The sequence below is a fragment of the Bos indicus x Bos taurus genome, chromosome 11 (assembly GCF_003369695.1).
Source record: "Bos indicus x Bos taurus breed Angus x Brahman F1 hybrid chromosome 11, Bos_hybrid_MaternalHap_v2.0, whole genome shotgun sequence".
In the NCBI taxonomy this organism is placed as follows: domain Eukaryota; kingdom Metazoa; phylum Chordata; class Mammalia; order Artiodactyla; family Bovidae; genus Bos; species Bos indicus x Bos taurus.
Genome location: NC_040086.1, coordinates 103,031,684 through 103,057,085, shown reverse-complemented (window position 1 = coordinate 103,057,085; position 25,402 = coordinate 103,031,684). Strand labels below are relative to the sequence as shown.

The window sequence follows — 25,402 nt, the reverse complement described above, 5'->3', positions numbered from 1 at the left end:
TAAAAGTATCAGAGGTTTATCTTATTTAAAGATGTTCACACACAAAACACCAATTAGAAGAGAGCTGTTTCCTTCTTAAGAAAAATCTTCCTCCAAGGAAAGGCAGCCTGTTGTCTGGATTCACCACCAAGGGCCCAGAGCAAGAGAGGGGCCCCCGTAGCCCCAGTTGCTCCCGAGCAGGGGGGCCCCGTGGGCCTCGGTGTCCATTTCTGTGGACTGGGGGGAGGTCACGGGCCACCTTGGGCGCGAGGGTTTCTGGCGCCCATGTGTGTCCCCCGCCGGGTGGGCTGGGCCCGTGGGGGCGGCGGGTGGGGTGTGAGCAAGGCTGCCCCCTCGTCCCCAGACCCTTGTGCGCTGGTGCGACTCGTCCCCCTGCAAGAATGACGGCCGGTGCTGGCAGACCAACGCGCTCTACCGCTGTGAGTGCCACAGCGGCTGGACCGGCCTCTACTGTGACGTGCCCAGCGTCTCCTGCGAGGTGGCCGCGCGGCAGCAAGGTAAGCAGCCCAGGCTTCTCTGTGCCCACTGGGCATCCGACCTCTGAGGTCAGGAGGTGTGCTGCCCAAGGCGCGAGGTGGCCCCTGGGGAGGGGAGCTGGGGCCTCACGCTCCGCCTGCTGCGTCCCCCGCAGGCGTCAACGTGACCCACTTGTGCCGGAACGGGGGCCTCTGCATGAATGCGGGCAACACACACCGCTGCCACTGCCAGGCCGGCTACACGGGCAGCTACTGCGAGGAGCAGGTGGACGAGTGCTCGCCCAGCCCCTGCCAGAACGGGGCCACCTGCACCGACTACCCCGGCGGCTACTCCTGTGAGGTGGGCACCCGGCCCTGGGGCGGGGGTGTGTGTGTCTGGCCTGAGTGCTGCCGAGGGCCAGGCCCTGGGCTGGGAGCCAATGCGGCAGGGAAGACTAGACTCATCGGGAGGGCTGGGTGATCAGGAAAGACTGCTTGGAGGAGCTGTCCTCTGGGGGCACCTGCAAGAGGGAGACCCTGAGAAGCAGGCCAGGGTTTCCCCTCCCCCAGGTTCACCCACCTCTATACTAACTCCCACCTCGGGCAGTGAACCGCAGCTTACCAGGGCCCTTACCAGGGTCTCCACTTGGGTCCTTCTGGTAGGAGGGCTTTGCGAGGCAAGAGGGTAGCTCGTGGGGCCCCGTCGGCCCGCACAGGGGTAGGGGGCACCCCGGCTGCCCACTGAGCCTCAGGCCCACGCCTCGCCGTCCCCTGCAGTGTGTGGCCGGCTACCACGGGGTGAACTGCTCCGAGGAGGTGAACGAGTGCCTGTCCCAGCCCTGCCGGAACGGAGGCACCTGCATCGACCTCACCAACACCTACAAGTGTTCCTGCCCCCGCGGCACACAGGGTAGGCTTGGCCACACCTGGGGAGGGCGTCGGGGGCTGGTCGCCAGCGTCCACCTCCTGGACGTCTGACCCCCGGCCGGGGCACACCTGTGGGAGGCGTGGGGCTCGAGAGCGGCCACGTGGGGTCTGATGGTGCCCGGCTTGCAGGCGTGCACTGCGAGATCAACGTGGACGACTGCAACCCCCCCATCGACCCCGTGTCCCGGGGCCCCAAGTGCTTCAACAACGGCACCTGCGTGGACCAGGTGGGCGGCTACAGCTGCAGCTGCCCGCCCGGCTTCGTGGGTGAGCGCTGCGAGGGGGATGTCAACGAGTGCCTGTCCAACCCCTGCGACGCCCGTGGCACCCAGAACTGCGTGCAGCGCGTCAACGCCTTCCACTGCGAGTGCCGCGCCGGCCACACCGGTGCGTGCCGCCCTGGTCGGGGGTGGCGGGCGGCGCTGGGGGCGGGGGGTCGGCGCCTCACGCCACTCTTGTCCCCAGGACGCCGCTGCGAGTCAGTCATCAACGGCTGCAAAGACAGGCCCTGTAAGAATGGGGGTAGCTGTGCAGTGGCCTCCAACACGGCCCGTGGGTTCATCTGCAAGTGCCCAGCGGTAGGTGCCATGGGCAGCAGATTGTGGGGAGGGCTTCTGGTCTGAAGGGGGCAGGAGGACACCCCCGCTCAGCACGCCTAGTGCCCTGGGGTGGCCAGAACTGCCCCGCCGCCCCCCGCCCCCAGCCTGCGGGTGAGCTGGAAGGCAAAAGGTGGCGTGTGTCTGGACTCCACTCTCCGCGTTCCCCTCAAGACAGTTTTTCTTGTGTCTTTATGTTTAGAGCGGTTTAGTAGAAAATTGGTGCAGGAGGGTTCCTGTGCACCCTCGCCCCCTGCACACCCAGCTTTCCCATTATTAACATCTTGCTCGCCTGTGGGCTTCCCCGGTGGCTCAGACAGTAGAGTTTGCCTGCAGTGCGGGAGGCCAGGCTTCGATCCCTGGGTCAGGAAGATCCCCTGGAGAAGGAAATGGCAGCCCACTCCAGTATTCTTGCCTGGAAAATCCCTCATGGACAGAGGAGCCTGGCGGGCTACAGTCCCTGGGGCCACAGAGAGTCGGACATGACTGAGTGCCTTCACTTTCGCTTTCTTTTGCATTTGGGGAACACTGTTACCGTCAACGACCAACATTAACATGTTGCTAAATGACCTGTACACTGACACGCTCAGTTCAGTCCACTCCACGTCGTGTGTTCCTGGGCTCTGACACACCCGGTGCTATGAGAGCCCTGTTGCAGGATCCCAGGAGGCCGTCAGTTTGCCCAGAAGTGCCCCAGGCTCCTACTGTGCCCACCCCTCCCTCCTTCCCTCCCGATTCCTGGGAACCCCCCCACCCCCGAGTGTTTCGTGTTGACTTTCTTTAAAAGGAAAGCCCGCCAGCCCTTGTGGGTGGGTGGGGGACGCAATGGAGCAGCCAGGCGGGTCCCCAGCACTTGGGGGTGCCGGCTCACCCCTCACACCCACGTGGCCCCTCCTGCAGGGCTTCGAGGGCGCCACGTGCGAGAACGACGCCCGCAGCTGCGGGAGCCTGCGGTGCCTGAACGGCGGCACGTGCATCGCGGGCCCGCGCAGCCCCACCTGCCTGTGCCTGGGCCCCTTCACCGGCCCCGAGTGCCAGTTCCCGGCCAGCAGCCCCTGCGTGGGCGGCAACCCCTGCTACAACCAGGGCGTCTGTGAGCCCACCGCCGAGAGCCCCTTCTACCGCTGCCGCTGCCCCGCCAAGTTCAACGGGCTCCTGTGCCACATCCTGGACTACAGCTTCGGGGGCGGCGTGGGCCTCGACATCCCCCCGCCACAGATCGAGGAGACCTGCGAGCTCCCTGGCTGCCGCGAGGAGGCCGGCAACAAGGTCTGCAGCCTGCAGTGCAACAGCCACGCGTGCGGCTGGGACGGCGGCGACTGCTCCCTCGACTTCGACGACCCTTGGCAGAACTGCACGCAGTCCCTGCAGTGCTGGAAGTACTTCAGCAACGGCCGCTGCGACAGCCAGTGCAACTCGGCCGGCTGCCTCTTCGACGGCTTCGACTGTCAGCGCGCAGAAGGCCAGTGCAAGTAAGGCGTGAGGGGACGCCACTCCACGTCCGTGATGTCCCGCGGGGCTGGTGGGGGGCAGGCGAGGGGGCCGTCCGCTCACCAGCAGGAGCGGAGCGGGTGGGAGGACACTGGGCTTCACGGGCAGGGCAGTGCACAGCTGGGTGCTGGCCGAGGGTCTCCGGGTGGACAGGAGCAGGTGTGGCCCCAGGGGACCCAGGCGTGGAGGGGGCCCTGAGCTGTTGCCGTGTGCCCCCAGCCCCCTGTACGACCAGTACTGCAAGGACCACTTCAGGGACGGGCACTGCGACCAGGGCTGCAACAGTGCGGAGTGCGAGTGGGACGGGCTGGACTGTGCGGAGCATGTGCCCGAGCGGCTGGCGGCCGGCACGCTGGTGCTGGTGGTGCTCATGCCGCCCGAGCAGCTGCGCAACCGCTCCCTGCACTTCCTGCGCGAGCTCAGCCGCCTGCTGCACACCAATGTGGTCTTCAAGCGTGATGCCAGTGGCCAGCAGATGATCTTCCCCTACTACGGCCGCGAGGAGGAGCTGCACAAGCACCCCGTCAGGCGCTCCGTGGACGGTGGGGCCCCACTGCTCCTGGGCGGCGCGGGCAGACGCCAGCGCAGGGAGCTGGACCCCATGGACATCCGCGGGTGAGCGAGCCCCTCCTAGCGGCCTCCACGCCCTGACCCTCAGGGCTACCCCCCTGCCAGAGAGGGCAGCACTGTCCTCCCAAGATGGGGAAAGAGACCTGGGATTTCAGCTCCCGTGACGGGCGAGCGGCAGAGACAGCATTCCTGCCCGGGCTCAGCTCTCAGGGAGGCGAGGGACTGGGCTCTGGACACCTCCATCCTTCCGAGTTGGGGACCAAGGCCGCCCGTGGCTCTGTAGGAGCCCCACTGCCGGCAGGGGAGCGCTCCGAGGAGTGTCGGTGTGAGCACCACGCATGCCCTGCTGGTGCTGGACAAGGCGAGCCCTCAGGGCCACTGTGCACCTCCAGGCTTGTTCCTGTCCAGACCCAGCTCTCCGCCTGCACAGGCTGCCCCCCTGGGGTTCTGGGAGCACCCTCTCTCCCCGCCCATCCATCAGGGTGACTCCACAGGAGCCAGAGCCTGTCCCTGGGGGCAGGCTGGCCGGGTGGGTGCCAGGAGGGGGCTGGCACCCAAGCCCCCTGACCTGGGCTCTCCCCCTACCTCAGGTCCATCGTCTACCTGGAGATCGACAACCGGCAGTGCGTCCAGTCATCCTCCCAGTGCTTCCAGAGCGCCACGGACGTGGCCGCCTTCTTGGGCGCGCTGGCCTCGCTGGGCAGCCTTAACATCCCCTACAAGATCGAGGCTGTGCAGAGTGAGTGGCCAGCCCTGCTCCCCCAGCTGCACTCCCACGGGAGCTCTGGACTGTCCTGGGAGGGGTTGTGCATGGGAGACGGTCTCCCAGCTGCACCCCCACCCCGGGATGCTCTTGTTCTTTGCGCCAGTTGCCACCCACGGGGGCGTGTGTCACGCCATCCAGAGTTCGGGGAGCGCTTTTCTGGGGTTTCCCACCGGGCACGCTCTCTCTCCCGTAGCAACAGCTGTCAGCGAGGCTGGCCCAAGGGAGTCCACACATCCACCAGCAAATGTTGGAGGGGAGACTTTTCTCGCCCCACCCCTTCCTCCCGATTTTTCTTTGTTGGGTATTATTTCAAAATCATTACAGTTTTTTTTTTTTTTTTTTTAAAGAGAGAGAAAGCAAAGAATTGATCGATGTCATGTGAAGTGTTGAAGTTTGTATCTGGAAAATCCCCCTAAATCCTTTGTCTTAACAGCTCGATGCGAGTGCAGCGATTTGAAGTTGCCTAATCCTTCTCCCTTAAAGGAGAAAAAAGTAAAAGCTGTCTCCAGATAGCCGGCTGGTGCAGGAGAGAATTTAGCGATAGTTTGCAATTCTGATTAATCGCGTAGAAAATGACCTTATTTTGGGGGGCGGGATGGAGGCGAGCGGGCGAGGACGCGCCGGGCCGCGGAGCCAGCGCGCTGCCCCCGGCCGACGGCCTGCCTGGCTGCGCGGCCTGATGTCCGGGCGCCCGCCCGCGGCCGCTGTGCCCGCAGGTGAGACGGTGGAGCCGCCCCCGCCGCCGCCGCTGCACTTCATGTATGTGGCTGTGGTGGCCTTCGTGTTGCTGTTCTTCGTGGGCTGCGGGGTGCTGCTGTCGCGGAAGCGCCGGCGGCAGCATGGCCAGCTCTGGTTCCCTGAGGGCTTCAAGGTGTCGGAGGCCAGCAAGAAGAAGCGGCGCGAGCCCCTCGGCGAGGACTCCGTGGGCCTCAAGTCAGTGGGCGCGGCGGGGCGTCTGGGTGGGGCCGGGCTTGCGGGAGGCGGGGCTGCCCCTCCCCTCCTCCGCGGCGCCGGCCTCGGCCCCGGGCATGGGCGGGGCCTGGAAGGGGAGGGAATCTCCCTGGACCCCCGCTCCCCGCTTAGTCGCACCTCCCCTCGGCCCCGTCACCCCCAGGCCCCTGAAGAACTCCTCGGACGGCGCCCTCATGGACGACAACCAGAACGAGTGGGGCGACGAGGGCCTGGAGGCCAAGAAGTTCCGGGTGAGTCGGGGCTCCAGGGTCCCTGCCCCACCCCGCCCCGCGCCACGGCGTGACCCTCTGCTCCACGCCCTTCCTTAGTTCGAGGAGCCCGTGGTCCTCCCTGACCTGGACGACCAGACGGACCACCGGCAGTGGACCCAGCAGCACCTGGACGCCGCCGACCTGCGCGTGTCTGCCATGGCCCCCACGCCTCCCCAGGGCGAGGCGGATGCCGACTGCATGGACGTGAACGTCCGCGGGCCGGGTAGGTGGCTGGCCAGACACGCCGCCCCCCACCCGGGGCTCCACCCCCAGGCACCTGGTGGCATTGGGCAGCCCGCGCTTCCCTGACCTGGTGACCCGCCCACCCCCCTGTCCCAAGCCTCAGGGTCGGTACCTGAAAACTCCCCAGGCCTTGGAGGGGGTGAGGACCCCCAGGAGTTGGTCAGCCTCCTTGCTGCCTCCCCTCTAGGAGTACAGGTCTCAAAGTGTGCTTTGCCCTCAGAGTTGATTTCTTCTTTCAAAATGCATCTTTTGAGACACCCAGAGTGCCTGTTAGCTTGCCTCCTCTGTCTCCTGGACGGGGCTGTGGGTGAAGGTCTCGGGCAGGTCAGGACGTGGAGCCCACCAGCTACCTGGCAGCTGGACTTGGTTCTGCCCTCGGGGAGCTTAGACGGATTGCACTGGTGCTGGGCAGTGTGGCCGTGTGCACTGGGCCTCTGTGGGCTGCGCCCCCGCTGAGGTCTGTTACCCCCGGGAGCAGCTGCCAGGGGCCAGCCTTCCTGACCTGGCCCCGTCCCTGTCCTGCCCCGCTGCAGACGGCTTCACGCCCCTCATGATCGCCTCCTGCAGCGGAGGGGGCCTAGAGACTGGCAACAGCGAGGAGGAGGAGGACGCGCCCGCGGTCATCTCGGACTTCATCTACCAGGGCGCCAGCCTGCACAACCAGACGGACCGCACCGGCGAGACCGCCCTGCACCTGGCCGCCCGCTACTCGCGCTCCGACGCGGCCAAGCGCCTGCTGGAGGCCAGCGCGGACGCCAACATACAGGACAACATGGGGCGCACCCCGCTGCACGCGGCCGTGTCTGCCGACGCACAGGGCGTTTTCCAGGTGGGCAGCCATCACGCGCCCTTCTGCGTGCCCTCGCCTGCCTTCCCTCCTTCCTGGTCTGGGCCCAGAGCCCTGATTCCAAGCCTGGCCAGAGCAGGGACAGCTGGGGTTCCCCCCGCACCCCAAACCTTTGTACCCTGGAGGGGGCGTGAGGCCAGGGAGGGTGTCAAATCCTCTGTGGCATCCCCTCGGGGCAGCCAGGCTGGTGGTGCTAAAGCAGGAGAGGCCACAGGGACCTACAGGGGCAGGACCTCCTCACTGTCACCCAAGACAGGCCCATCCCCTGCGCCTGCCCCTCCCGGCCCCCAAGCCCTCCCCGCTTTGGCTGCAGGCATCGATCGCTTCTGGCGATGGGGAGAAGGGCTAGAGGCTGCTGATTGCTGCCTGCAAGCAGCAGTGGGGGGGCGGCTCTGGCCTTGCTGGGCTTCCAGGATGAGGATGGATTAGGGACATGGGTGCCTGGGTCTCTGGGGAGCATCCCTGGCAGAAGCAGCTTTTGAAAGCTGCCAGCCGGTCCCCTGGCCACAAACCCCCAGGCCCCGGGCCATGCTGCTCTGCACAGACGAGCAGGTAAATGGGGCACAAATGGGGGGTGTCACAAAAGTCTAATGATTTCCGACATGTTGTCTTTTATGGAAATGAGAGATTGGGGACAATTAAACGAGCCCCTGGAGGCAGGCCCTGGCCGAGTTTGCCCAGGCGGTCTCTGTGGCACGTAGAGACATTCCCTTGGGCGCTTCTCGGGGTGATGCCGGTCCACACACAGCTCCTCCCCAGCTCCTTTCGTCCCCCCCTCCCGCCTGCGAACAATGACCATCCTTCTCTCTCATGCTCCAGCCCCACCCCTCCGGCAGAGCCTGGTGGAGTTCTGCCCACTCCCCAGGCTCCCATGCCACGTGTGTCCGGGCTCCCTGGGGCCACCCGACCCCAGGAGGGCTGCATTCGAATCGGGTTGAGTCCCAAGCACGTGTCCCGGAGCGGGCGGGGGCCTCACGCTCACACTTGCTGAGCCCGAGACTTTCCCTGTGGTCCAGATCCTGATCCGGAACCGAGCCACCGACCTGGATGCCCGCATGCACGACGGCACGACCCCGCTGATCCTCGCTGCCCGCCTGGCCGTGGAGGGCATGCTGGAGGACCTCATCAACTCTCACGCCGACGTCAACGCTGTGGATGACCTGGGTGAGTCCGGCTGGGCCAGCCCGAGGGACGGGGCACACCACGGCCACCTGCCCACCCCTACCCGCCTGCCGACCTCGGACCTGCTTGCCGACTCCTGACCCGCCCTCTGCTCCCCTCGCAGGCAAGTCCGCCCTGCACTGGGCAGCCGCGGTGAACAACGTGGAGGCTGCTGTCGTGCTGCTGAAGAACGGGGCCAACAAGGACATGCAGAACAACAAGGTGGGCTGGCTGGCGCGACACTTCCCCTCTGCCACTCCTTCCCGACCGGGGGACCCCGAGCCACGACTTCAGCTTCTGGGCCTCGGCTCCCTAACCCGTAAAGTCCCAGGAGAAGCCCCGGGGAAACAGAGACGTGGACCCCGTAGTGGGTGCCCGTGTGGTCGGCGCTCCCTGCCTCCCTCTGGCCACATTATCAGTCCCCTCCCGGGCCCAGGGCATGGGCAGCTGCAGCTGTCCCCCCGCCCCCATGTCACTGTGACCTGCGACCTCACCTCTGTCCTTGGCTGTCACCGGCCAGGGCGGGTTGACCCAGATGGTGCATGCTGAGCCAAGAGGCCGGTGGGCTAGGTGGGGGGCTCTGCATTGCCAGGCCCCCAGATGGAACGGTGGGTGTCCACCTTCTACACGTGGACCGCCTCCGGCCTCCCTCAGCCTCGCCGCAGTCTGTCCCTGCAGTCAAAGTGTGCTCTTTCCTTCCTGCCCAACCCCAGCCTGGCCCTGCGTCTCCTGCACTTGTCTTTGGGCTCCTGTGTCCCCGAACCCGCCCCTTCCTTCACTGACCCCTGAAGGGATCTCCTGTCCTGGGGGAGGGACGCAGGGGATGCTGTTGGGCCCGGTCACTTCTGAGTCTGCCATGGGGCAGAGGCATCATCCCACCTCCTTCTGGGGAGACAGGGTGACTGGCGTGACTGGGGTGACAGGACTGCCGTGGCAGGGCAGCAGCTGCGGCCAAGGCCACATGTATGCCAGGCAGACACCATCCGGCCTCAGCCCACACAGCAGCCTCATGGGGCATACGTGGCATGTCCGCTGTACAGATGAGAAAACCACGCCCTGGGGACAGAGCTAAGATGTCAGGGTTCCTCGGGGACCAACTGGTGCCCACAGACACACTTTAGTGACCCTGAAGCCCCTGAAATCGTGGCAGGGTCTCCATCTGTGTGGTTTTGGAGGAGGGGAAGGGGGGGCACAGTCTGTTAGATTTCCTGTGGGGTCTCTGACCCCATGAAGGTGGATCCCCACTGGTTTAGAATATAGGATCCCACAGGTCCTCTGGGTCTTAGAAGATGCGTTTAAGGTGTTTTTGTTTGTAAGACGTAACAGTGATGGTAGGACTCTAGGGGGAGGGTTGAGATGAGGTGCCTCCCCTCCGCAGCAGGGCGGAGGCGGGGCTGACTGCTGGTCCATCTGGTGACTGGTGACCCCTGCACCTGCCCCCGTCTGCTCCCCCCAGGAGGAGACGCCCTTGTTCCTGGCCGCCCGGGAGGGCAGCTACGAGACCGCCAAGGTGCTGCTGGACCATTTTGCCAACCGGGACATCACAGACCACATGGACCGCCTGCCTCGCGACATCGCGCAGGAGCGTATGCACCACGACATCGTGCGGCTGCTGGACGAGTACAGCCTGGTGCGCAGCCCCCCGCTGCATGGCGCCACCCTGGGCGGCACGCCCACCCTGTCGCCCCCGCTCTGCTCGCCCAACGGCTACCTGGGCAACCTCAAGCCCCCCATGCAGGGCAAGAAGGCCCGCAAGCCCAGCACCAAGGGCCTGGCCTGCGGCGGCAAGGAGCCCAAGGACCTCAAGGCTCGGAGGAAGAAGTCCCAAGATGGCAAGGGCTGTCTGCTGGACAGCGGGAGCGTGATGTCGCCCGTGGACTCCCTCGAGTCCCCCCACGGCTACCTGTCAGACGTGGCCTCCCCACCCCTCCTGCCCTCCCCTTTCCAGCCGTCTCCCTCCGTGCCCCTCAACCACCTGCCCGGGATGCCCGAGACCCACCTGGGCGTCAGCCACCTGAGCGTGGCGGCCAAGCCCGAGATGGCGGTGCTGAGCGGGGGCAGCCGGCTGGCCTTCGAGGCAGGGCCACCACGCCTCTCCCACCTGCCCGTGGCCTCCAGCACCAGCACGATCCTGGGTTCGGGCGGCAGTGGGGGCAGTGGGGCTGTGAATTTCACCGTGGGTGGAGCTGCGGGCTTGAATGGCCAGTGCGAGTGGCTGTCCCGGCTGCAGAACGGCCTGGTGCCCAACCAGTACAACCCGCTGCGAGGGGGCGTGACGCCGGGCACCCTGAGCACGCAGGCTGCCGGCCTCCAGCATGGCACGGTGGGCCCGCTGCACGCCCCCGCCCTGTCCCAGGTGATGACCTACCAGGCCCTGCCCAGCACGCGGCTGGCCTCCCAGCCTCACCTGGTGCAGCCGCAGCAGAACTTACAGATGCAGCCGCCGAGCATGCCGCCGCAGCCAAACCTGCAGCCGCACCTCGGCGTAAGCTCGGCCGCCAGCGGCCACCTGGGCCGGAGCTTCCTGGGAGGGGAGCTGAGCCAGGCGGACATGCAGCCGCTGGGGCCCGGCAACCTGGCGGCGCACACCGTCCTGCCGCAGGACGGCCAGGTCCTGCCCACATCGCTGCCGTCCACGCTGGCCCCGCCCACGATGGCCCCGCCCATGACCACCGCCCAGTTCCTGACGCCCCCCTCCCAGCACAGCTACTCGTCCTCCCCCGTGGACAACACCCCCAGCCACCAGCTACAGGTGCCCGAGCACCCCTTCCTCACCCCGTCCCCGGAGTCCCCCGACCAGTGGTCCAGCTCCTCGCCACATTCCAACATCTCGGATTGGTCCGAGGGCATCTCCAGCCCGCCCACCAGCGTGCCGTCCCAGATCGCCCACGTCCCGGAGGCATTCAAGTAAACAGCCGGCTGCCCCCAGGACCCTGCGCTTCCTTTCCCAAGCCCTGCTGGGGCGTGTGCGTGCGCTCCATGGATGCCGGGGCCGACCAAAGGAGCTTTTTTTCAACAAATGTGTTTTTATACAAAATAAGAGGACAAGGGTTTTTAAATTTTTTTTTTTAGTATTTATTTATGTACTTTTATTTTACATGGAAACACTGCCTTTTTATTTATATGTACTGTTTTGTATGGCATCAGGTAGAAACTTTTATCTGCTCAAAGAAAATAAACTAGTTCTCAGTCATGATTTTCCTACTTAGGATAAAGACTCCTAGGTATTTGTAAAATATAAACAAAGATTCATGATGTGCAAATGCCATTTATTTATTGAGTTCCTCTTTTTTGAATCCCAAAAGAAATGATGTCAGACAAGGGTGGTCTGAGCCAGCATTGTTTAGAAAGCTCCAGGGGTGCCCGGGGCCTGCTTTGATTTCCCCAGACATCCCCTCACCCCCACCTCCAAACCCGGACCGCCCTCCTCCCAGGACTGCCTGCATCTTATGAAAAGATGCGTCTAGAGAAAGAAAAGCAAGCCCTTTCCTCTGGCACGTGGGTTACTTTGTACCTGAAGTAGGAAAGTAAAGTGTAAAATGATGTGGTTCATGCATTTCGGTGTACTTTTAAACTTTTTAAAGCTATGTCTCTCAGAACGTGTTCTTGGGGTATGCCCAGGGTACATCTCATGGTACCAATCATGAATCTTTGTTTCAGGTGCAGTATTACGTAGCTGTTCTTTGGCATTGTGAGTTCTTGTTCTTTCTGGAGTCTCCCCTGCCCCTCGCCCCTGCTGATGTTTAGCATCATGTGAGAAGTCGGAGGTGTGGCCATGTGGTGCTCACCTTGGACCCCACGTTGGGGAGGCCTCCCCCTTCCTGGGGAAAGACACTGCCGGGCCGCCCTGTTGGAGGCATCTCAACTTGAACTGCATCTCCCAGGTTCAGCGGAAGATGAACTGGCGCCCCTGGGGCCCAGTGCCGACGCGCCCGGTTTTTATAGGAGACTTGGAAAAATGTGAGTGTGTCCAGCCTCAGTGCTCAGAGACCCTGGTGCCAGGGCCTGGTGTGCCCTGGGGTGCTCGGGTCACCAGGAGCCTGCTCGCGGGCCACCCCTCCCAGTTCAGGGGGTGGGTGTGTGCCCAGGGTAGAGCAGATTTTTACGTTATCAAGTATAAGCCTGTGGCAGATACATATCTGTAAATACATTTTTAAAGGGTGATTTTGTTTAAGAAATCTGATTGGACAAATCTGTCAGGGTCGTGCTGATAAGGGATGTCAGAACCCAGGCCCCACGACCTGCAGCTGCCGAACCGTAGCTCCTGAGAGCAAAGCCGGGGGGTCCCGCGGCCCACCGCACTGAGTCTGCTGTCCCAGCCTCGCCGGGCGTGCTGTGGGGCCACCCCTAGTGGGCACGATCAGACTCTTCCTAAGATGTGGTTTCTTTTTGTGTTTTATAAGATAGAGTATAGTTTACATAAAAAGAAAACTTTTTAAAAAAGTTATCTACCTACAAAACTGTAGGTGATTAAAATGATGTATTTTTTTTCATCTTTTTTGTTAACATTGCAATAAAAATGATTCCGATGGTCGTCCAGATTTTGCTAAACTCGACTGTGGTCTTGGCTTGCTTTCTGAGAGGGAGGGAGAGCGATAGAGAGGGAATGCCAGCCCAGGCTCCTGGGTGCCAGGGTCACTTTGTCGGGTCAGATATCCAGTGTCCATCTACCCTGCCAGGCCCTGTGCAGCGGGGCAGAGACCCCACAGGGAGCAGGGCACACAGAACCCGAAAACCAGGCTCTCAGCTGTCTCTCAACTGTCTGGGTCACGGAGGGTGAGGCACCACTTACTAGCCTGGGGCCCACCACTGCAGACAGGAGGGGCACAGGGAAGAGTCCAGGCCCTGGCGTGGGGCAGAGAGAGCCACAGGAACATCTGAGCAGGGGAACTTTGCAGGGCGGGGCTGGTGACATAGTGAGTGGGGTAAGTTCTGTGACCCCCAAGGGGTGCAGGCTGGGCAGAACCACTGTCTCAGGAATCCCAAACTGGGCCGTCAAGCACAGGGCTCGGATCTTCCTCCCTCCTCCCTATGCCTTCCTCCCTACCTGCCCCCGCCCCTTCTCTGCCTGTCCCACCCCTTATGACTCCGCCCCTTCTCCACCTGGCCCCGCCCCTTCTCTGCCTGCCCCACCCCTTCTCATGACTCCACCCCTTCTCCACCTGGCCCCGCCTCTTCTCTGCCTGGCCCCGCCTCTTCTCTGCCTGGCCCGCTCCTGCCCCTTCTCTATCTGACTCCGCCCCTTCTCCACTGGACCTTACCCCTTCTCTACTTGGCTCCTCTTCTCTCTACCTGGCTCCTCCCTTTCTCTACCTGGTCCCGCCTCCACGCCAGTGGCTTCAAAACAGATTAACAGTCCACTGACCTTTTGCGCTGTGGTGTTGGAGACGACTCTCGAGAGTCCCTTGGACTGCAAGGAGATCCAACCCGTCCATCCTAAAGGAAATCAGTCCTGGGTGTTCACTGGAAGGACTGATGCTGAAGCTGAAACTCCAATACTTTTGCCACCTCATGCGAAGAGCTGACTCACTGGAAAAAGACCCTGATGCTGGAAAAGATTGAAGGCAGGAGGAGAAGGGAATGACAGAGGATGAGATGGTTGGATGGCATCACCAATTCAATGGACATGAGTTTGAGTAAACTCCAGGAGTTGGTGATGGACAGGGAGGCCTGGTGTGCATGGGGTTGCAAAGAGTCAGACACAACTGAGTGACTGAACTGAACTGAACTGACCACCTTCCGCTGCAAAGTGCCACCTGTCCCTGGCGTGGCCCATCTGGGCACAAGGGTGAACCCAAGATTTCCTCACTGAGTGCAGATGCTTCGTTTCTGGGACAAGAGGTACTGGGAAATGGAATATGGCAAATGGCTGAACTTTCATCTTGGAGGAGGCTCTCAGCCTGAATTCTGCCCAAAAAACTCCCAGCACCCCTAAATTACACTCCTAGGTGTACACCAAGAGAAGTGAAAACGGGCTCTATAACCGGTCCATATACACATGTGCTCACAGCAGCCAAGAGGTGGGAACAACCCAAATGCCCATCAGCTGCCGACTGGTGAACCAGGTGGGGTAGGTCCACACTGTGATGGCTAATTTTATATGTCACCGTGGCTGGCGGTGCGGGGCGGGGCGGGGGGGGGCGGTGCTCAGATTTGGCCACACGTGAGGGATGAGATTAGCATTGCAATCTGGGCTGAGTAAAGCAGATGCCCCCTCCCCTGCCCCCATGCAGGTGGGTCTCACCCAATCAGGTGAAGAAGATATGAATAGAACAGAAAGGCTGAGGAAGAGGGACGTCCTGGGGCCCGACTACTGGAGTTGGGGTATCTGTCTCTTCCTGCCTTCGGAGTCTCCATAATAATATGAGTCAGTTCCTTGTAATAAATTTCTTTATGTATTGATACACCCTGTTGAGAGTTGGACCATAAACAAGGTTGAGCACTGAAGAACTGATGCTTTCAAATTGTGGTGCTGGAGAAGACTCTCCAGAGTCCCTTGGACAGTAAGGAGACCAAACCAGTCCATCCTAAAGGAAATCAACCCTGAATACTGATTGGAAGGACTGATGCTGAAGATGAAGCTCCAATATTTTGGCCACCTGATGAGAATAGTTGACTCACTGGGAAAAGACACCAATGCTGGGAAAGATTGAAGACAGAAGGAGAAGGGGGTGACAGAGGATGAGATGGTTGGATAGTCTCACGGACTCAATGGACACAAACTTGTGCAAACTCCAGGAGATAGTGAGGGAAAGGGAAGCCTGGCGTGCTGCAGTCCATGGGGTTGCAAAGGGTTGGACATGACTGAGCGATTGAACAACAACAACAGCATCCTGTTGGCTCTGTTTCTCTGGAGAACCCAGACTAAACACACACGTGATGGACTATTGTGTGTGTGCTAGTCACTCAGTCGTGTTTGACTCTTTGCGATCCCACAGACTGTAGCCCACAAGGCTCCTCTGTCCATAGAATTCTCCAGGCAAGGATACTGGAGTGGTTTGCCATTTGCTCCTCCAGGACGGACTATTTTCAGCCATAAAAAGGAATGAAGTTACCAACACAAGTTACAGCTCAGTCAAAATGCAGAAAGATCACGCTGAGTGAAAGAAGCCAGACAGCAAAGGCTGTGTGCTTCCGTTTGTATGAAACATTCAGAGTAAATAAACCCAGAGAGGCGGAAAGCAGATGAGTGGTTCCCAGGGCTGGGAGCTGTGGGCAATGGGCAGTGAATGCCCAGTGGGTCTGGGGCATTACTTCCAGAGATGAAATGTCTTGGAAGCTGACAGAGGCGGTGGTTGCACATTTTTAACATGGTAAATGCCATTGAATTCGCTGTAAAATGGTTAATTTCATGCTCTATGAATTTTACCTGAATTATTTTTTTTAAAGAAAGAACTCCTAGCAGTGTTTGTCCTCCCAAGAAGTTCCTGGTGGTTGTGGGATTCCCACAGAGGCAGCAGGACGGGCCTCAGGGGACCTCACTGCTCCCCCAAACCCTTGGGCCCCCAGCAACAAGGAGAGCGATGCCATGTCAGGTTTAAACTCGGCATGCCCAGAACCTGGCCCTGCCCATCGCCTTGCGGGCGAGTTCCTGGGGGCAGACCAATCACAGCCACAGGCTGAGGGCTCTGCCCTCCCCTGCCTGAACCTCCCCTGATGCCCAGGGGACGCAACCCCCAGCTGTGCTCGGGCTCAAAAGCATCGGCATGGATTCCCCCGGCCCCAGGGTGCCCACTGCAGGCTGAAAGACCGCCCGAGACCTGCCCACTGGGGCCTGAACCTGCTCCCACGGCCTCAGCTCCACTGCCCACCAGCATTTCTGCTGTTCACCGTTCTCATCCTGGACACACAGTCTGAGCTGGCCTGCTCCACCAGCCGTGCATTGAAAGGACACCTCCCAGGCCACGGTGCACCTCCCACAAGGAAAAGGACACAGCCTCTCCCTCAGGGCTGTACTCAGCCAAGACAGCCCTGGCTTGGGGGTCTGGCTTGTTCTGGCTTGGGGCTCTGGTCCTCCCAAATTCGTATGTGGAAGCCCCAGCTCCCAGGACCTCAGAATAGCTGTCTCTGGAGACTGGGCTTTAAAGGGGTAATTTAGGGAAAGTGAGGTCAGTGCGGGGGGCCCCAAGCCAATGTGACTGGGGTCCTCAAAAAAGAAGCAATCGGGACACAGACTCGCACAGAGGGAAACGTGAGACCCGGGAGAAGGCGGTCACCTCCCAGCCCAGGACAGAGGCCTCAGGAAATCCGCCTCACCAACAGCTTGGTCTCGGTCTTCTGGCACCCAGAACTGTGACAAGTGAAATTTCTGTGAAGCCACTGGCCTGTGGCACTTATGTTTTTTAGCCATGGAATCTTAGTTTCCTGACCAGGGATCAAACCCGGGCCCTGGAAGTGAAAGCTCTGGGTCCTGACCACTGGAGCACCAGGGAATGCCGTGTGGCACTTGTTCTGGAAGCCCTAGCAGATATATATCCCAGGCATTCCAGTGCCACGTGCATGCCCACAGCTGCCACGGCCACGGCCAGCTGGCCCAGCTGTCAGCCCTGGTCCCCTCCCCTCCTCGGGGTGTCCTACCCCAGGGGTCTGGAGACTTGTGCTTTTCAACACGCAAAACTCGTGAGGTCAACACGGAGTGGCCAGTCCACCCTCCTGCCGTGCCCTCCTCTCCCGGCTGCTCATCGTCAGGGGTGGGGTTGGGGGGGCACCTTCCCTGAGGCCTCCAGGGTGATTTAGAGCAGCGCTGTCTGCCAGAAAGGCAATGCAAGCCATGTGTGCAATTTCAAATATTTTAGCAGCCACGTTAAATGCAAAAAGAAATGGGTGAAGTTTATTTAGTAATATATCTTAGTTAATCCAACAGACCCAAAATACTGTCACCTCAGCATGTAACTGACACAAAGTTAATGGGATCTTTTAGCTTCTTTTGGGGTAGGAGGGGGACTGTCTTTAAAAGCTCATGGGTGTTCCAGGCTTACGGCGCACCTCAGTTTGGACCGGCCACAGCCCAGGTACTTGACCGCCACACGTGTGCATGGCCACCACGTTGGGCGGTGTGGATTAGGCGGTCAGGATGGCTGTCGGCCCCTCAGCCCTGCAGGAAAACCCAAGGTTCTGCTCCACCTTGTCCCAGAGCGAGCCCCAGAGGTGGCTCTGCGCCCCTCTGGCCAGAGCGGAGACGGGATCTGGGAGCCAGGAAGGACAACCTCAGGGCCCACAAATAAACAGACCCGCAGGGCTACACACGCCAAGAAGTGAGCAGAGCGTCTCAGGCCTTGGTGCTACTCGGGGGGCTGCCCGCAGCTGCCATTCTCTTCACTGAGAAAGGCTCGCTTCCAGAGGCTGTGCTTAGCCTCGGCGCGGAGGACCACTCTGCGGCGGCTTCATATCCCATCACAGCCAATGACGAATCCTTTGCGGGCCAGCCCAGATTCGGGAACCGTGCCCAGGAGCGCTGCTGGAGGGGCAGAGCTGTCAGCAGACAGTGGGTGGAGACCTTCGTACGCTCACTGTCATGATGGGGTCCCAGGCATAACAGCAAAGGATTATTCCGTCAAAGTATTTCAATCAGGAACCTGCACGGTGTAGTTCAGCTTGACCCCGGGGAGAATCGAGAGACCCAGAGCGCTGTGTCCCAGAGGGTATTTGATGGGTTTGGGAAGCGGCCCTGGGTCAGGGGATCCTTTTCCTCGGGACCTGTTGGGCCCTGAAATGCCGGTGTGCACCGTGCATCTCCGGGAGGGAGCGCGTGTGCACTGGCTCCCAAACGACTCACCGTTGCTGCAGAAGCCAGTGCAGAGCGGGCTGCACCGGGCCTGGAGGCGCTGCTCCACGTGACTCCGTCCTAAGGATCATCGAAGGGGCCAGGCCGGCTGCTCCTGAGCTTCCTGATTTGTGTTGCTTGTGTTTCCGCCTTCCCGGTCACAGTCGGAGGACCGCAGGGAGGTGGTGTGCCGTCTTGGAGACTCAGTACCTCAGGGTAAAGTGGAAACTGCTTCGACCCAGCCTCCTGGGCTGGCGATGGGGCTGCAATTGTCAGGTCCCTGGCACAAAGCTCGTGGCACGAGGTCAGGACTCAGAAATGGCATCGAGTCCTACAGCTGCGTTCTCGGTTCTGCCTCTGGGGACCCATGCGCATGCGCGGGCCAGGCAGCAGCCACTTTCTGTGGACACGCCACCATCCCGATTAGGACCGAGAAACCCAGGCTGGACGCAGTGATGCTCTGAGCTCCAGAAGCGTTGTTTCTAGGTAACACGACAGACACCACGTGTGAAGGACCTCGGGGCTACACTCTTTACTGTCTTCTCACACCCTTGAACGACACGGCAGATGATGTTTTATCGATCACATCCGCAGTTGAATTCGTACTTGTGTGTAGATTCACGGTATTCACTGCAAATCTCTATGCAGGCGCACTTCAGAGATAGGATGCGTTTGGTTCCAACGCACTTGGCTGCAATCAAATGAATGTCACAGGAAGTTAGTGTGAATGAAGTGTGAACAGAAGTCACGTGAGTGTTTCGGTTTCTCAGTGCATGTAAAAGTTATGTTTCCGTTAGACTGTAGTCTATAAGGTGTGCAATAGCGTTATCTCCGGAAAAAAAAATGTATACATCTTAATGAAAAACCACTTTATTGCTAAAAAATGCTAACCATCCTCTGAGCCTTCAGTGAGTTGTATAATAGTAATAAATTCAATAGAGAAGGAAAGGGCAACACACTCCAGTATTCCTGCCTGGGAAATCCCAAGGACAGAGGAGCCTGGAGGGCTCCAGTTCATGGGGTCGCAAGAATCGGACAAGACTTAGCGACTAAACCAGCACTACCACCAATAACATCAAAGATCACTGTCCACGGGTATTGTAACAAATATAATAATAATGAAAAGTTTGAAATATGGTAAAAATTACCAAAATGTGACAGACAGGAAGTGAGCAAATGCTGTTGGAAAACGACTCTGACAGACGTTTCACGCAAGTTTGCCACAAATCTTCAATTAAAAAAAAAACAACGCAGTATCTGTGAAGTGTAACAGAGTGAGGCAGCCTTATACCAGAGCTGTTGCCACCCTGTTTCTGATCTCTGCGTTTTCAAAAAAAGAGCCTTGGGAACTCCCGGGGGGTCCAGCGGTTACGAATTTTCACTGCCGAGGGCACAGATTCAACCAAGGATCCACACACAATTCAGTTCAGTCGCTCAGATTCTTTGCGACCCCATGGACTGCAGCACACCAGGCCTCCCTGTCCATCACCAACCCCGGAGCTTACTCCAACTCATGTCCATCGGGTTGGTGAGGCCATCCAACCATCTCATCCTCTGTCAGCCACTTCTCCTCCTGCCTTCAATCTTTTCCAGCATCAGGGTCTTTTCCAAGGAGTCAGTTCTTCACATTAGGTGACCAAAGTATTGGAGCTTCAGCTTCAACATCAGTCCTTCCAATGAACACCCAGGACTGACCTCCTTTAGGATGGACTGGTTGGATCTCCTTGCAGTCCAAGGGACTCTCAAGAGTCTTCTCCAACACCACAGTTCAAAGACATCAATTCTTAGGAGCTCAGCTTTCTTCACAGTCCAACTCTCACATCCATACATGACTATTGGAAAAACCATAGCTTTGACTAGACGGACTTTTGTTGGCAAAGTAATGTCTCTGCTTTTTAATATGCTGTCTAGATTGGTCATAGCTTTTCTTCCTAGGAGCAAGCGTCTTTTAATTTCATGGCTGCAGTCATCATCTGCAGTGATTTTAGAGCCCAAGAAAATAAAGTCTGTCACGGTTTCCATTGTTTCCCCATCTATTTCCCATGAAGTGATGGGACCAGATGCCATGATCTTTGTTTTTTGAATGTTAACTTTTAAGCCAGCTTTTTAACTTTGCTCTTTCACTTTCATCAAGAAGCTCTTTAGTTCCTCTTCTCTTTCTGCCATAAGGGTGGTGTCATCTGGATATCTGAGGTTATTGATATTTCTCCCGGCAATCTTGATTCCAGCTTGATGTACTCTGCATATAAGTTGATGCAGCATGATGTACTCTGCATATAAGTTAAATAAGCAGGGTGACAATATACAGCCTTGATGTACTCCTTTCCTGATTTGGAACCAGTCTGTTGTTCCATGTCCAGTTCCAACTGTTGCTTTGACCGCTATACAGATTTCTCAGGAGGCAGGTCAGGTGGTCTGGCATTCCCATCTCTTTAAGAATTTTCCACAGTTTGTCGTGATCCACACAGTCAAAGGCTTTGGCCTACTCAATAAAGCAGAAGTAGGTGTTTTTCTGGAACACTCTTGCTTTTTCTATGATCCAGTGGATGTTGGCAATTTGATCACTGGTTCCTCTGCCTTTTCTAAATCCAGCTTGAATATCTGGAAGTTCTTGGTTCATGTACTGTTGAAGCCTGGCTTGGAGAATTTTGAGCATTACTTTACTAGCGTGTGAGATGAGTGCAATTGTGCGGTAGTTTGAACATTCTTTGGCATTGCCTTTCTTTGGGATTGGAATGAAAACTGACCTTTTCCAGTCCTGTGGCCACTTCTGAATTTCCCAAATTGCTGGCATATTGAGTGCAGCACTTTCACAGCATCATCTTTTAGGATTTGAAATAGCTCAACTGGAATTCGCTTCTACTAGCTTTGTTCATAGTGATGCTTCCTAAGGCCCACTTGACTTCACATTCCAGGATGTCTGGCTCTAGGTGAATGATCACACCATCGTGATTATCTGGGTCATGAAGACCTTTTTTGTACAGTTCTTCTGTGTATTCTTGCCACCTCTTCTTAATATCTTCTGCTTCTGTTAGGTCCATAGCTTTTCTGTCCTTTATTGTGCCCATCTTTGCATGAAAAGTTCCCTTGGTATCTCTAATTTTCTTGAAGAGATCTCTAGTCTTTCCCATTCTTGTTTTCCTCTATTTCTTTGCATTGATCGCCGAGGAAAACTTTCTTATCTCTCCTTGCTATTCTTTGGAACTCTGCATTCAGACAGGTAAATCTTTCCTTTTCTCCTTTGCCTTTTGCTTCTCTTCTTTTCTCAGCTATTTGTAAGGCCTCCTCAGACAACCATTTTGCCTTTTTGCATTTCTTTTTTGTGGGGATGGTCTTGATCACTGCTTCCTGTACAATGTCACGAACTTCTGTCTATAGTTCTTCAGGCGCTCTGTCTATCAGATCTAATCCCTTGAATCTATTTGTCACTTCCACTGTACAATCATAAGGGATTTGATTTAGGTCATACCTGAATGGTCTGGTGGTTTTCCCTACTTTCTTCCATTTAAGTCTGAATTTGGCAATAAGGACTTCATGGTCTGAGCCACAGTCAGCTCCCAGTCTTGTTTTTGCTGACTGTTTAGAGCTTCTCCCCCTTTGGCTGCAAAGAATATAATCAATCTGATTTCATTGTTGACCATCTGGTGATGTCCACATGTAGAGTCTTCTCTTGTGTTGTTGGAAGAGGGTGTTTGCTATGACCAGTGCGTTCTCTCGGCAGAACTCTATTAGCCTTTGCCCTGCTTGATTCCATATTCCAAGGCCAAATTTGCCTGTTACTCCAGGTGTGTCTTGACTTCCTACTTTTGTATTCCAGTCCTCTATGATAAAAAGGACATCTTTTTTGGGTGTTAGTTCTAGAAGGTCTTGTAGGTCTTCATAGAATCTTTCAACTTCAGCTCCTTCAGCGTTACTGTTTGGGGCATAGACTTGGATCACTGTGATATTGAATGGTACGCTTTGGAAATGAACAGAGATCATTCTGTCATTTTTGAGATTGTACCCAAGTACTAAATTTCAAACTCTTTTGTTGACCATGATGGCTACTCCATTTCTTCTAAGGGATTCCTGCCTGCAGTAGTAGATATAATGGTCATTTGAGTTAAATTCACCCCTTCCCATCCATTTTAGTCGCTGATTCCTAGAATGTCGATGTTCACTCTTGCCCTCTCCTGTTGGAGCACTTCCAATCTACCTTGATTCATGGACGTAACATGTCCATATTCCATGTGTGGTCCTAACTGTTGCTTCTTGACCTGCATACAGACGTCTCAGGAGCAGGTAAGGTGGTCTAGTATTCCCATCTCTTTAAGAATTTTCCACAGTTTGCTGTGATCCACACAGTCAAAGGCTTTGGTGCAGTCAATAAAGCAGATGTTTTTCTGGAACACTCTTGCTTTTTCTATGATCCACCGGATGTTGGCAATTTGATCTCTGGTTCCTCTGCCTTTTCTCAATCCAGCTTGAATATCTGGAAGTTCTTGACTCATGTATTACTGAAGCCTCACTCGGAGAATGTTCAGCATTACTTTGCTAGCATGTGAGTTGAAGGAAACCATGAGCCATGCTGTGTAGGGCCACCCAACATGGACGAGTCGTGGTGGAGAGTTCTGACAGAATGTGGTCCACCAGAGAGGAGAATGGCAAACCACTCCAAGTATTCTTGCCTTGAGAACCCCATGAACAGTATGAAAAGGTCCCACAAGCCGTGCCGAATACAAACAACAACAAAACAAGCCTTAGAAGAGTGTGTGACCTTAAGGAGGTTAGTTATTCCCCACCAAAAGGAAAGAAAGAGAAGCTTACTGCCCCAGGCGACGTCCTTCCCGCCACACTGGGCTCAGGACCTGCCAAGCAACCAGTGACCTAGTGGGTGCCCGCGGGTGCCGAACCTGGGTCCAGCCCGCGTGGCTGTGAGGATTCAACCACTGAGCACAGAGCTCGAAAGAGCCACGTTCTCTGGTGTCGATTAAGCTCAACCCCGGGAGGATTGATGGAGCAGGTATTGGGGGCTACAGACCCCACCACCCTAGCGGCGTCCAGCAGTGAATACCCTCCAGAGACGGCTGCAGTCTGGGCCTGACGCAAACTCTTTCCTCTGGCTGCCCCGAAGCTGGATCCTGAATGAGCCTGGGCCATGCCAGCATCCAGAGCCCAGATCCAGCAGGGCGGTGGCTTTGCGGGGCCCAGACAGCCCACTCACAGGCGGCACTTTGGCTCCCCCTGCTGGCAATGCTCTGCCAGGGTCCCATTTCCAGAGCAGATGACCCCCAGGGACACCTCTGGAGGGCCTGGTGAGGGCCAGTGAGTCTTGGCTATTTACCGTGTATATGTCTGCACCTCACCTGATGCTCAGGGCCATCGCCTGCGACGGTGCTGTTGTCCCATTTTACAGATGAGGAAGTTGAGGTTCAAAGAGGAAGATCACTCCCCTGAGTTCGCCCACTCAGGCCAGAGCGTGTGACTCCCCAGGCACTGTCCTCTCAACCCCTCGAGGGGCCACCTCCCTTTGGAGGCCTGGAGAGCCTCCCTCGCTCATTCATCACTGTTCGGACAGAGAAGCCCGTGCTCAGGGAGGGGTGTGCCAAGCTCATGTTGCCAGGAGTCAAGGCCACAGCCAGCCTGGCACTTGGCAACCCGCAGGTGTAGGAGTTCCTCCAGGCTCCGCCCTAGGCCCGCTCCAATCGGGATCCCCAGTCCCCCCGGCCTCCAGGTGCACGCCTGTGACTTAGGTCACCATAATGCTGATGCTCGGGGTCTTGCCCTCCTGTCCTATCTGTTCCCTTGGCTGATGTGTGTGAATCGTGTGCTGTGCCGAGAGGGTGCAGATGCAGCTGGTAGCCAGAGAGCCACGTCCCGCCCTGGGAGGTCATCTGAGGTTCGACTCTCCCCACCAGCCTGGCCCCTGCAGCCTTGCCATGTCCCTAGGGGACCCTGGGCTCCTGGCTCTGGCTACTGCTCCGCTACACAACCCGGGGGAGGTTAAAGAGATGATGTCACGCCTGGCTGGAAAGTCCCTGAAGGCTTCCCTTGCTTTCAGAAAACAAGCGTGAATCCCCTCACGGGGCCTGCAAAGCCGTACGCAATGCACACCCACTGGCTCCCACACCATTGCCCGCCTTCTGGGTCTGCCCTTTGCCCCTCCAGAAGCTTCTTTTCACTTCTGCCACAAATGCTTCTCCTTTCCCACCCCCCAGCAGGTGGGATCCAGGCCTTGCCAGGTGCCCCCGCCTGCCCTGAGCACATTCACAGCTGCCCTGTGTCCAGCTCCCCAGGGGCAGAAGCCACGCTGGTCTGCCCCACGGCCGCAGCCTCAGCTCCTCCGGGTGCCCGGGGCTCGGTGAGAGCCCGGCAAACATCTGTGTTCAGCTCTGAGACAGAGGGGTCCCAGGATTTCCGGGTTCCCACTGCAGCTAAGAACACAACGCAGATTTTCCTGTGGCTCCCATGGGATCAGCATTTTCCTGTGTTCTCTGCTGCTGCTGCTGCTAAGTCGCTTCAGTCGTGTCTGACTCTGCAACCCCGTAGACGGCAGCCCACCAGGCTCCCCCGTCCCGGGGATTCTCCGGGCAAGAACACTGGAGTGGGTTGCCGTTTCCTTCTCCAATCTGTGTTCTCTACTTCACCCTTATTGCTTCCCCGGGGGTTCAGCAAGAAAGAATCCGCCTCCAATGCAGATGTGGGAGACTCGGATTTGATCCCTGGGTCAGGAAGATCGCCTGGAGGAGGAAATGGCAATCCACTCTAGGATTCTTGCCAGGAATTCCCATGGACAGAGGAGGCTGATGGGCTACAGTCCATGGGATCTCAAAACGTCAGACAGGACTGAGTGACTGAACAACATTATATGCTTAGTACTTGGCTCTTATGAAAGAAGTTCTCTGAGACCTACGAGGTGCCAGATGCGTTTCCAGATGCTGGGGGTGAGAGACAGAGCTACGTTCAGGCCACAGTGACACTTGTGCTGACATTCACCAAGCCTGGCTGGGTCGGGGCTTGGCCTGGGTGCGGAACATTCTCCTGCGAGGCCCTCCAGGGCTCTGGCAGGGTTCTAATGGTGCTGGCCTTACGCCTCAAGGAGATGTCTCCCACGTCTCACCTTTGGCCAGGCCACACACCAGTAACCAACCTGCAGGCACCCCGACAGCTGCCCGACACCCAGGTGCCACAGAACAAACTGACAGGCGCAGCCACCGCCTCTGGACCCACCTCCTCCCCGAGGAACCGGCTGCCACCCCTTCCTCTCCAATCGCTCAGTCTGCCTCAGCCCCATCCCTCTCTGGAACCCCTCCCTGCAACTCTTCCCACCTCTGAGGCCCTGATACGCTTTCTGCCTGGACCACCCAGCCAGCCCCGTCTC

The 25,402-nt window shown here is 58.1% G+C and overlaps 1 protein-coding gene and 1 long non-coding RNA gene across 2 annotated transcripts in view; one reads left to right on the top strand and one right to left on the bottom strand.

Moving 5' to 3' along the window:
• NOTCH1 (notch 1) overlaps nt 1-12,830 on the top strand; it is a 45,966-nt gene extending 33,136 nt beyond the window's left edge. The window contains exons 20-34 of the mRNA XM_027556773.1: nt 344-497; nt 632-816; nt 1,233-1,365; nt 1,512-1,769; nt 1,848-1,960; nt 2,879-3,450; nt 3,689-4,084; nt 4,630-4,778; nt 5,522-5,738; nt 5,920-6,007; nt 6,086-6,251; nt 6,805-7,100; nt 8,135-8,282; nt 8,404-8,501; nt 9,736-12,830. Coding sequence (XP_027412574.1) covers nt 344-497; nt 632-816; nt 1,233-1,365; nt 1,512-1,769; nt 1,848-1,960; nt 2,879-3,450; nt 3,689-4,084; nt 4,630-4,778; nt 5,522-5,738; nt 5,920-6,007; nt 6,086-6,251; nt 6,805-7,100; nt 8,135-8,282; nt 8,404-8,501; nt 9,736-11,190 — 4,428 coding nt within the window. The 3' untranslated portion in view covers nt 11,191-12,830. The remainder of the gene's footprint in view (nt 1-343; nt 498-631; nt 817-1,232; nt 1,366-1,511; nt 1,770-1,847; nt 1,961-2,878; nt 3,451-3,688; nt 4,085-4,629; nt 4,779-5,521; nt 5,739-5,919; nt 6,008-6,085; nt 6,252-6,804; nt 7,101-8,134; nt 8,283-8,403; nt 8,502-9,735) is intronic.
• Nucleotides 12,831-17,089: 4,259 nt separating this feature from the next.
• Nucleotides 17,090-23,974, bottom strand: LOC113900808. Its single transcript, XR_003513254.1, has 2 exons — nt 23,388-23,974; nt 17,090-18,733 (listed from the first exon to the last, which is right to left on the bottom strand). It is a non-coding gene; the product is annotated as an uncharacterized LOC113900808 (long non-coding RNA).
• Between the last annotated feature and the right edge of the window lie 1,428 nt (nt 23,975-25,402).